Source organism: Labrus mixtus, chromosome 4 (assembly GCF_963584025.1).
Source record: "Labrus mixtus chromosome 4, fLabMix1.1, whole genome shotgun sequence".
Lineage (NCBI taxonomy): Eukaryota > Metazoa > Chordata > Actinopteri > Labriformes > Labridae > Labrus > Labrus mixtus.
In genome coordinates, this window is record NC_083615.1 from 20,362,794 (window position 1) to 20,375,468 (window position 12,675).

Genomic DNA, 12,675 nt, shown 5'->3' on the forward strand with positions numbered 1-12,675 from the left:
TTTCTGAATCCCTATGGAAATTGTATGTTTTTTGCATTTTATTACATGGCCATGTGTCATAAATCTGGCTAAACAGGCTTGCTAATAGCATCAACTCCTCACTTTAACTCAACTAGTCAAGTTTAGCTGATACAGCCTGCAGATTAAGGATACTGCTACTTTGCTGTGATTGGTAAGGTCCAGGCGTTGACCAAATTGACAAAAGCGTCACGTTGTTTTATGAATAGCTGATTTGCCTTTCCTATTATTTTATAATAGAGGTAAGACATCTGTGTATTTTATTGTTGGATTTATGTATTAAAGTCCACATATCTGCTTTCCTGTCTTCTGTTTGACAGGACGGCTCATGCACAGGGTAAAGCGGAGGCAGCAGTAGGAGCAGCTCAAAAGGCCCAAGAGGAGAGTCGCATTGCAAGGGTTACTGCCAAACAATTTTCTCCTTCCTTCCAGCACCCAGGAAATGGTGAGCAAACACACACTAAGAAATTATACATATTTGCTCATATGCAGTACATATTCATGATCTGAAAACCCAGCGATAACAATAAAGTGCCTGTTTACACCTGCATGAACAATGAAACTCAAGTTTTTATCTTTATATGTGTGTGGGTTGATGAAAAAGGTCAGTGTACACCACCTTCCAGCTTTGAGTTTCTGGCCCTGTCATTCAAACCTATACAGCACTGCAGGTGGCCTACCCACTCAGCACAGTGATACACACACACACACACACACACACACACACACACACACACACACACACACACACACACACACACACACACACACAGACTGCCATTTCAAGGCATGATATTTACATCCCTGTGACGGTTCACCTTCAATCAGAATGTCCCAGAACGTAATAGGGGGACAAAGTGATCCTCCCTCTGTACCGTCTTCAGAGGTAGTGACAAAGGGGTGACAGGGCTGAGACGGGATCAGCTGAGCCAGCAGGGGAGCGGAGCGTAGCGTTGTGTGTTTGTGCATGTCTCACTGTGTTTATGTGGAGCTCCCGCTGTGCCATTCTTTCGCAGTGTGAATTCGCAGACTGGGACAAGAATATTAAGCCTTTACGGAATCACTATGAATGTACAAAGATGTAATGGGCTCATGGCATGTACAGTATGTAAAGCCCAGATACAGATATAGATGATGCAGGGCAGGAATAAATCAGAACTTGTAAAGTTAGAATAAATCAATGTGCATTCTAATTAAAAGGATTCTTGGCCTGGGACAAAATCTGTGATTTTATCAGCTGCCTCAGAGTTGGTGATTGTCACTTGCTCTATAGCTTCAATAACTTTTAACTTAGGCACTTGTTTTAGAAAACTCAATCTCTAATTATGTCTGTTATCTTTCTGGTGTCATCTGTCTTGTGTAGGCATGGAGGTCCAGCGTCCCAAACGTCAGGTGTCCAGTGAGGTTGAGGGTGAAGGGTTGTCAAGTAGCGCTGGCACCGCAGACAGCCCAGACCTCTATGTAAAAAGCACAGGCTCAGACGATCCCTCAAATGACGCTGCCACGCCTGACCTCAGTCCTCCTTCTTCCTCACCCCCCCACACCCCTCCTCCCCCTGCTCGGCCATCACAGCGCAGCAAGAGTGCCCGCTTCCACCGACAAAGCGCTGTGGACCACACTGGGGGGGCAAGGGACGCGGGAGAAAGGGCTGAAAAAAGTGGAGGGGTGGGGCAGACAGAGATCCAGGTGTTGATGGAGGGAGGAAGTGGGGGAGGTGATGAGGGAGGAGGAAGGAAAGGGGAGTATCAACGGGCCAACACGTGGAATGAGGACAATAGAAGAGGGATGTTTTCAAAAACAGGTGGGGTCAGTGGACGAGGAGCAAGCCGGATCAACGGCCACAAACACAGCTCCTCCAATCACAAGTCCCGGGAGCATGGGTCATCCAATCATAGACAGACCAGAAGGGACAAGTGGACAGAGTCGTCCTCTTCTGCCTCTTGGACGTCAGGGCACAGGGGTGTGCACAGCAGGGGAGGTCGTCTGCTTGAGCAGGATGAGGAAAAAATTAGCAATTATGAAATGGAGATGAAGCCTTTACAGCCTCGAGACTCAGCTACCCACAAGCCCCATGGGCACGGGGAAGAGAGGCATGGGCACAGCCGTCTTCAAGGAGAGGGGCGCTCGCACACTGTGCAAAGACAAAGGCATAAGAACCGAGATGCGAAGGAGAGGAGGGAAGGGAGAGAGGGGAAAGAGGGGCAGGAGGGGGGTAAAGACTCAGTGCACAAGCTGGACAGAGGGGGGGAAAAGATGGAATCGCAGCCTCTACGACGGGATCTTACACTCTCTCCTCCTCTGAAGTCCTCCCCCATCACACCAGAGCAACAGGACCACAGCCTTCTGCAAAAAAAAAGCAACTCGGTAAGACAAGTAACAGTCTAACACCATTCTGTTACAGACACAACATTATGACTGGGGTATATTAAAAATAGCACTTTAAAATGACTTTCAGATCCTATTTGCGGTCAAACATCGAAAACTACAAGTAACTTGAGCTGAACTTTAGGAAAAAAAACAATCACTGAAACATGTAAGCTCTAAGCACATCCTGTAAACACAAAATGCAACAACTCAGAAATCTTATTCTGAACATTACCTGGTTGAAATGATATTAGGTATTGGTGTAACGATTAGGGGGCGCTGGGCATGGCATTAGTAGAGTAAAAATTGTCTTTACTCTGCTATAAGATGTCCTTCAGCTGAACACTGTTTCCATGTCAGCTGCAGAGCTGACGTTTAGTCTAACACAAGGTCAACATATCTGTAGGGTTAAAAAGCTCCTGAACATCAAGTTTATTATGTCAGCCAAAATATAATAAAAGAGTAACCATATCTTTTTAATGTAGAGAGTGTTTGTTCCATCTATTATCTGATGGGGTTCTAAAATGAATTTCATGGGCAAATAAGTTCTGTGTAGTATTTTATCATCTTTCATGGTATTCTCTGGAGCTTACTTTAATCTGTCTTTATTACTTACAGCTCTAATCTGTGTTGTTTTTACCCACATCAGGGGCAAAGTTAAGAACGAGCATTTGACATAAGCCATTTTTACATATGAACTGCAGATTATGTCTCACAAATCAGGTTTGAATATTACCTGGAGTAACCCTTTCACACACTTAGTGACCAGCTGGAGAATATCAGTTGCTGACACATCCTCAAGTACTGTGAATATGCCTTTTACATTTCGCTAAAGTTAGGGTTGGCCCTCTGGGAAAGAATGGACGACGAGGAGAAAGAAATGTTTATAATGATGACAGTTTTCTTCAAATATATCAAGACAACATGTTCTTGTTTGATGAGCAAATAAGAATGGAAGTGTCAAAATGAATATACAGGCAATCACAAATGAATATGAAGCAGCTAAACATGTGTAATATCAACATAATGAAACATGAACAAGGCTTTTTGCAGAACAATGAACAGCTATTGTTAATGCCATATTGAGTTAGCAAAGGAAAGTTGTTAGGTGGCAAGTATCTTCTACCCAGAGCCCCCTCAACAGGGCCCTAAAAAAGTTATACCTGGAAACATAGTGTGTTCCGTTGCACTGAGAAAGGTGTGCATGCCTAACCGCATCTTGATTGACCTGATGCTGGTTTAAGTGTTCAGGCTGCCCTGAAGGATAGACTTTACCTTCTAATTGCCACTTGCCACCCTGTTATCAGACTTCTGAACATGTATTTGTTACTTTTGGTTTTGACTTTCCTTGGTTTATGAATGTCGCAATCTCTTGCCCAGGATGGTAGCTTGTGAAAGCTCAGAGTGCTGACCGAGTTGAATGTTATTTTCTGCACATGGCACAAATAGGACTGATCTGAGACCTTCTATCTTCTGGTTAAACCAAGAGATGTCCCTCTGGGAGCTCACCATCCATTTTTGTCAGGTTTTCACCTTTCTTAAATTTCCTTAAGCTAAGCCCAGCTCGAGGTTGAATTAGGTCTAGCAGGTGGGAGGGCAAGCTAAGCTCTGGTGGAAGCCCCGCCATATCAACCTAAAAGTGAACAATACTATTTCAGTGTTGAGTTTTAGAATTTCTCCAATCCGAACAATCAGTAATTGCAAGTTAAATTTGTTAGAAGAAATTAATTAAAATTATGAATCTTACTTTAACATTACAATAGATTGTTGTATATACTATATACAGTTTATATTTTAAGACCTTATTTAACCTTTATTTAACCAGGTAATTAACCCATTGAGATCAAGATCTATTTCACAAGGGTATGAGGGCAGCAGCACACGTCATAATAAATATTACATGATGACCTTACCATAATGATACATACTAAATTGATGTCTGATTGAAAACCCATAAACATAAACACTTTTCCTGTAGAGTTTATGATTAGATATAGATATAATCTTTATTATCGTTGTATACAAGGACACAACGAAACTTTGTTAGCATCAATCCTATACAGCAGCGTTTACAAAAACAAAAATTTATTTGTGGTGATATGAAAGAGAAATATGCAAAAAGTGGCCAGAGCAGTTGCTGTTCAGTGAATGAATGATAATAATAATAAATAAATAGACAGTTGTGGTGACTGAAAGAATATATACAGTTATTGTTTTGCAGTGACTGATTAGGTAAACAAATATATATAGAGCGAGATATAGTGCAAATAAGTGAAGTTATAGTGCAGTGAAGAGTATATACAGTTATTATTGTGCAGTGACTGGATGAGTAAATAAACAGTTTTAGTGCAATGAATGAATAAATAAATAGACAGTTAAAGTTAAAGTTCTATTAACGCTGCATGATGTGTCATTATAATGCTTCTTAGATATATACAGTATAGGCTTTGCCTGACCTGAGAATTTTTAGCTTATCAAACAACACCAGATAGTCTTAGGACAGATAAGACAGACAACTGATCGCTTACAGTCAGCATAATTGATCTTTGTGTTATTAATTCCAACATACAATCAATTAAGTTATGGCTGCACAAATATGTTTACTTTGATATTTGTAGATTTGTCTCCAATAATGATTAAAACTGTTGTATTGATTTTCATAATGAACAAAAACAGCCTTCACCAAACTTTTTCTGTTGATTTTGGTGTTTGATAGAAAATCCCTAAAAGGCCCCAGATCTAAAGTACACAGAATCTACTCGCTAAACATAAATACCAAGTGCAGATACTTTCACATAGTTTGTACATGAATACCCCTCGAAATTTCTTAAGTCTGCATTAATTATAATAATTCATTATTTTGTTCTATCTATAGTCAGTGCTTTGTCTGCTGTCTGCAGGGCTATTTCAAGAGGAGTTTGTAGAAGACATACTTTATTGCTTGGGCACTGTTTTGTATGCAGCCCCTCACTCCGACATCTCTCCATCCGTACATGGGCATAGGTTCTTGTTTGTGCATGTGTAGGTAATTCTAGTCCGTGTGTGTGTAGCATGTTCGAAAACAGAGTAAAAACTGAATTTCCTGTCAGGGATTAATAAAGTAAAAGAGAATACAGCTGCTTCTGGAAGCTAGTCTGATGAGAGCACTGAGACTTCAAATGTCAAACTTGCAGGCTATAAAACCTGAAAAAAGTTGGTTTCATCACCATACAGTCCAATTTTAGTTTTTTTCAATTGTCATTTAATCCACTGGTAATAATAAGCTTTTGATAATTTGCCACTTTGAACAGTTGGAGCTCCTGCATATCTCTTATTGGCCTAAATATCCACTCTCCATAGCAGCTGTATGGTGCATTTGTCATATCCGTCATGTCACTGCCACACATTGATTTGACTAAAAGGATTTGTTGCTCACTGTCATGAGGATACATTCCATCCCCAGTGACATAACACACTGTTATCCCACATATTAAGATAATCCTGGGGAGATGCACAAGGGTTAACCTCATGAAATAAAGATTTTTGGTACTTTGAGCTAGCAGGAGGATTATGCTGTTATAATAGAATTTTTTGGCTATGTCTTGATTTGGGCTGGTGGACAGACACGACCAAGCTAATCCTGGATGATAATATGGTCACAGCAGTCGTGAACGATATCAACAGACATGCACTGAGCACATTATGAGTACACACTCTCTTGCTCCTAAACATACACATGTATGCAAACACGCACACATACACATGCACGCACACACACACACACCCCGACGGAACCATACAGACCAATATACATGCAAGGAGCGAACCCCAGCAGTCCTTTCTGCACCTTAGTAACAGCAGACTGGCAAACTAGTCCCATCCTCTCAGAAGGCCCCCTATTGGTTAACCAGTGCTCTGTTGCTAGGGAACAGCTTATGCCTTGCTTCAATGGTGGCCAATCAGTGGGCGTGTGTCAGTGAAAGGGGGGTGGAGGGTGGTTGGAGGTGGGGTGTATGTGCTTGTGTGTTTGCAGCAGATTTGTGTTAGGCAGGTTCACAGCACACAGATAGTCGCTGCAGATTTGTGTTAGGCAGGTTCACAGCATACACAGATACTATCACACTAAGATGATTACACAAAGAGAATGCTGCTTCTGACATACAGATATATTCAGCAAAACACACACAGGAATCTTTTTATCAATCAACTTCACATTTTACTGATGTGGTGGTTTGGCAAGTGCACCATATACCAAAAAAAACATGCGTCTCTTCTCCTTCATCCTATAGAGTACTTCTGCACCAAAATAGTTGAACATGCAAAGACATCAGTCATCATCATGGAACATGGAAATGAACCTCTCTTATCCCAAAGGCGCTTATTTACAATAACAACACTTTAATAAGATGTGTCCCCAGAGGATTTCGCTCACATGACCAGAACACTATTTTTGACAAATGACTGTGACGGTAAAGGAAGAATATTATATTGGTATTAAACAAACACATAATACACAAAATAAAATCCTATGTTTTGCAAGAAAATACCATGAGATTGTAATGCCAACAGCTCTAGATAGACAATAAAACTGAAGCTAAAGATTCAGATTCAGATTACTTTATTAATCCCAGAAATTCAGCAATTCAGTTTCACAGCCTAATAATCATTAAGGTAGGCTGCTGGGTTGCACACTGTGGAGCGTCCCATGCAGAGTTGAATAAACAGTGTTGGCAGACACAAATCTTTAAATTGTATTTGAAATGGTTAATATTTTTTATGTTTGAATTTAGAGTCTTAACGACAGTAGTCCAAAAATGGAGCTTTTGAGCAAAATGATTTGAGCACTGCACCTACAGTATAGAGCCTGCGTAGCTTATTATACAAATTGCATGCTTATACTTCAACAGCAGTATTTCTACTGACTATGTGCTAAGCCCAAAAAAACTAGGACAAACTTTCTATGAGTCAGTTTGAAGGCAAAATAACTCACACTAAAACAGTTAGTGATGTATCACTTTCTGAAGTTAAACAAGCAATAATCATAATGTTTATCTGCAGTCACTTCTGGGTACAAAACCCCAGTAGCTGATACAAGAAATTCAATAGAATAAGGAAAGGGGAGCAATTAAGGGAAAAAAGAGAAAATGGTTACACCTTGTTTCGTTACACCTGCATGTTTCAATTGTGACCTGCCGAGGGACTGCAGATATAAACTAGCTCTAAGCTAACTCTGGTACAATGCATCAAATAGCGACATATATGTTTCATATTGTAGTACATCAAATAAAAATTAAATTAATTGAGTTGAGCTTAAATAACACTTTTATTCTGACCACTCAAAGAGGTATAAAGTATAACAGTATGTCACTAAGTAAAGTTGATTTTGGTAATGCTTAAATACTGAGCTATGTGAAGGTGAGTCCAAACTGTGGCAGGGTGACTTTGTTCGGTGTATGCGGTATTTCAATGGCTGGAAAAAAACAGCATAGCACACAGTAAAAAAATTAGATAGGCCAGGCCACCATGTTGAACTGGTATATTTTACACATTATAACATAACATACACAAAGCAACTTAAAGCTACATTATGCATATTTTGGACCCTAAAATGACAGCTTCAAATGTATTTGGATGGTACATTAACTTGAGATACAGGAGAATTTTCCCTTTTTTAATACCAGCTCCATGTTCTTGCATGAATCAATGAACCATGTGATATCACAGCCTTTTACCCTGAATTTTTTGAAAGCAACATGTTTATCAATAATACTCTCACAAAACCATCATAAAAATTCTTCCATGCACTCTCAACAACATCAAAAAAAGTCCCAGTCAAAGGCAAAGAGATCGTGAAGAAATCCTTGTTGTACAAAACGCTTCATGTTTCTTATTATAATCGTCTGTGGTTTGGATTTGGTTATTAGGGTTTCTCACTGGGGCATTAACACAATGGTCACTGATATCATTGGCAAATATGGACACAGGAGAATAATTATGAGGAACATAAGTTAAAGTAATATCAATCAATGATGACTTATCAAGACATTTCAGATTGGGTCGAGTGGGCTTATCAGCAATCTTGAAAAGATTCATTGTCACAGCGTGCCTTAAAATCTTCAGACACTTGAGTCAACTAGTTCCAATTAAAATCATCAATAAGAAAAATGTAATTATTATTTAATTAAGGAGGGAAGTGCATCACTGACTGCTGAGGGTGTTCTATAACAGCAACAGTAATGTGCAGCCTTTTGAAACCTCAAGATCAAGAGCCAGGAATTCAAATTGCGTGTATACTTAAAATTTTGCCACCAAATGACAGTATGGGCACACTGTGGTTTTTCCATTGATGTTGTATTTCAAAGAAAAATGTTTCAATGAGAATGTTTCATTGAACAAAACTAGATTATATTGCTTAAGTCTGGGGCAGACCATCACAAATATCAATGTAATACTGTAGAACATGCTAAATGAATTGCATTACCTTTTCTATTAAGTATGTTCTTCTGCGCTCTTATGTTGATATTGTGATTCTTTTAAACTACACATTGCATTGATATAAAGGCAAATATTATTGTTAAAGCAATGTATAGCACCCTCAATTGCTTCGTCAGCCACTACTGTGTGTTTGTTTAGCGTCACATCTTGCCTTAAGGAGGCCACCCCTACCGTCTGAAAAGGGATAATCTCCCCATGTGAGGTGCATATGTGAACAGCCAGGTCAGGAGAATTTCAGCTGCAGTCCTCCTCACATAATCTAGGAGTGCATACAGCTGTAGTTGAATTGAAAGCTCAGCCAATAGGCTGCTGGGCGGTAGCTTTAAATTAAGTGAAAATCTGAGGAGGAAAGAAAAAAAGTGTATTTTTTGTTGAACATCCTTTTTTACATCAAAGACAAATATCCTGTCACTTGGATGCAACAGCTTCTATGGGATGAATTGATACAACATGCAAGGTGTCATTAAGTTATTAACAAACCACTTAGAAGACTAGAAACACCATTGAAAAAATGACATAAAATCAATATAAATACCTTGTTCAGGAATTGTATGCTACAGCTCATGGGTGCTTTACGTATTACTATTACATGTATTACTATTACATGTATTACTAAACAGATATAAAGAGGTTAACGCTCAGAGGGCTTATGACACAGGTCCATGAAATACCTGTCGCCAGAGTGTTCAGCATAGTTTTCTGAATCAATGATAATATTTACCAAGAGTGGCCAGGTGGCCTTCACCCATAACACACAGAATGTCAGCAGACATCCTCTGAAGTGTCATCTGGGAAGACACTACCTTCCCACCAGCTCCAGGCTGCTGATCTGCAGCAGTGCTTGACCTCTGACCTCACTCTGTCAGAAAGAGTGGGTTACCCTGTGACATCAACACAGGCTGGTATTATTTGTCTTGGATGCGAGTTGCTCCTCCATCCGTTACATTGAGTACATGTCCTCATCTTCATGCAGTCAATGTGCAATTGACATGAACTGCTGATTTAACACAGTATAAAATTGCAATTGTAATTTTAGCTGTAATAACATACATATTCTTTATGTAATGTTTTCCGATAACAGCAACAGAACATGATCCTAACAAAGTCAATTTTTTTGCAATAATATCCTATTTTATGGTCTTAGGGTGTTGAGTGAGATAGTAGGCCTTCATTTCCTGGTTTTCTCCCCATTTATCTCATTGCCTCCTCTGAGTATCCATGCAGACAATATGTCCAAGTTGTGTTCCTCACACCTTATAGGTCTTAAAGGCTCACCCTGTACTTTCCCCTTTAAAGCCCTTTATCCATCAGTTTGTATCCCTTACGTTGATTTGCTCATTCACAACTTTAACAAAAATATTCTACATTCTCGGGTCAATTCCTGTTGTTGTAGATCATCATTTTTTGCCAAAGCAATACCTCATTTGTCTTTCTGATTTGAATGAAGTGTTTTGGAAACAACAGTGTTATTTCAGTGTGTCCTCGTCACTTTTAGACTTTTGCCGTGTGTTCTTTGAACCCACAAAAGCTGTACTACATCGCATCTCCAATGACTTCAAAAAATATGCTTATATAATAAAGACTTGATTCTGAACAGGTCCTACTTACAATGACTTTCTGACATTAAACAGGTTAAATAGGACTCACAGAATGTGCTTACTTCTAGCTCCCTTATTAGCAATTGTGGCTCGTCTTCAACTTAAATACTAATGTCATCTTGTTGTCAATATTTTTTGTAACAGTGAAAGTTTTTATGATCATGCTTTGAAAAAGTATGATACAAGTTTTCTTATTAACCTACTTGCTTCTAGCTTTAGAGGAATATGGACTAGTTGAAGTCGGGTAGGGTGATTTATAAAAATGTACAATAATTTTAAAAAAGCTGGGTTTATTTTAGATACTGAACTATGGAAGCAAAACTCCCCAAAGTTTTTATTTTTATTTATTTATATATCATTAAACAGCAGAATTTCAGACTAAATAAGTATTTAATACAGAAGAATATTGCTGTTATTTGAAAATGTTTAATTTTTATATTTTTACTTCACATTCATATTAAGTAAATTTGCAGTTGTGCATTTAGTTAGAAACTAAAGGGATGGATATAAATGACTGTGTATCAGCATGGTTATAATGACTGTGTGAAAACAGCCTGTGTGAGCTTTCTGTCTTATTATTAACACTTCCCTTTCTCCTCTCCCCCTCCTTTCTCTCTCTCTCTCTCCCACACAGGCCTACAGCTCTATCCTGGTTGTCATGGTGATTCTGCTCAACATTGGAGTGGCTATTTTATTTATTCACTTTTTTATTTAACAACAGCACCCCTTTCAGAGTCAGCCAATCTACATTCCAACACTAAAGAGCATGAGTACCGATAATACGATACAATCTGCTGCCCCTATACTTTGTTGGCTGATGGAAGGCGAGGGCTCTGCCATTATTTAAGGTAGCTAGCCCTGGCTAACATCTGCAAAAGTTGATCCTCTTTGGAAAATGAGTTGCTGAAGTAAATAGCCCAAATAAATTAGTGAAAGAGTGGGGAAGCAGCCCAGTGGGTCTAAGGGGAGATAATATGGCACATAACTTGGAGCGAGCTTGAATTATTCACTTACTATACACTTAAATGGGCTGAACTGGTCTGATTCCCGGGCCACAAAAGCCAAGCTGGTATTACAGCAAAACATCAACTTCAACTGTTGGCAGACAGGACTGACAAGACAGACTTCCATGTTCAACTATGTTTCATCAGATTTGTAACCTATAATTTATTTATTACTACTTTCTCTCATGTACAATATGTTGATGGATATATTCTTTATTTTGTTCCCCTCCTATTTTAACTCCAACTTTTGGTTCTTCCACCTGCCCTTGGAATGTTACTGATATCTCAAGGTGTGTTTTTGTGTATCTGTGAAAGAATCAGGGGCTAAGATACCTACACACATATACACACAAACACACACACACACACACACACACATACAACCCATTCACACACACACGCACACTGTCCCCACTCTGATGTCTGTTTCATCTCACTCTTCATCTTGTGCTGGGAACCAGAATGTGTGAGTGTGAAGAAATGAGAGCAAACTAAGCGCATCTCTACATACTGTATACTGTAATGTTTTTGAAGTGTAAATGGGTTTTCATGAGAATTTTCCTACTTAATTCAGTGTCAGTGTCTTTTCAGAAATGTGTGTGTATGTATGTGAATTTCTGCTCGGGCTTCAAGTAGCTCAGTGGCTTTTTCCACTGTTCATAAACTATAGATCTCATAGATCTTTGTTAAGATGCAGCCACTGCTTATCCACATCTAGCCACATATTTTTGTCCCCTCTTCCTACACAGTTCGACCCCCACACAAACCAGTCAGAGGATGGAGCTTCCTCTTAGTTGGTGAAACTTCAAGACAAACAATTCTTGGCAAAGCCCAGGGCTAACTGTATTACTAACAGATGTATTTACAGGCTATACTGCATTCACTAAAGTGAAATCTGCATATAAAGCACCTGAAATTTGGCTTCAAATACAACATCATAATGGTAAATTCATGCCTCCAAAAGAAGTATTTCATCATACAATTGCAATATATATGAACAATTAATAGTAGCAACTGCCTTGCTTTTTTTTTTTTTTTTTTTTTAGCTTAAACTAATAAAAATACAAAAACGCATGCATATGTAATTAAGTCTTATGGTTATGCGTTGACTCTCAAACTGACAAGATCTTCAGAATAACATGTGCATGTCAAATTTTGATAGGAGACGTTTCTGCAGAAAATTGTATTTGGCACTTATAAAGCCAGAATAAAACAAC

General features: G+C 39.0%; 1 protein-coding gene across 2 annotated transcripts in view; it reads left to right on the forward strand.

Moving 5' to 3' along the window:
* jph3b (junctophilin 3b) overlaps positions 1 to 12,510 on the forward strand; it is a 37,385-nt gene extending 24,875 nt beyond the window's left edge. The window contains exons 4-6 of one of the 2 annotated variants that reach the window (XM_061036268.1): positions 339 to 463; positions 1,382 to 2,391; positions 11,097 to 12,510. In XM_061036268.1, coding sequence (XP_060892251.1) covers positions 339 to 463; positions 1,382 to 2,391; positions 11,097 to 11,234 — 1,273 coding nt within the window. In that variant the 3' untranslated portion in view covers positions 11,235 to 12,510. Of the gene's footprint in view, positions 1 to 338; positions 464 to 1,381; positions 2,392 to 11,088 lie in introns of both variants that reach the window. The other variant, XM_061036269.1, reaches the window with a different exon arrangement.
* Positions 12,511 to 12,675: the final 165 nt, after the last annotated feature.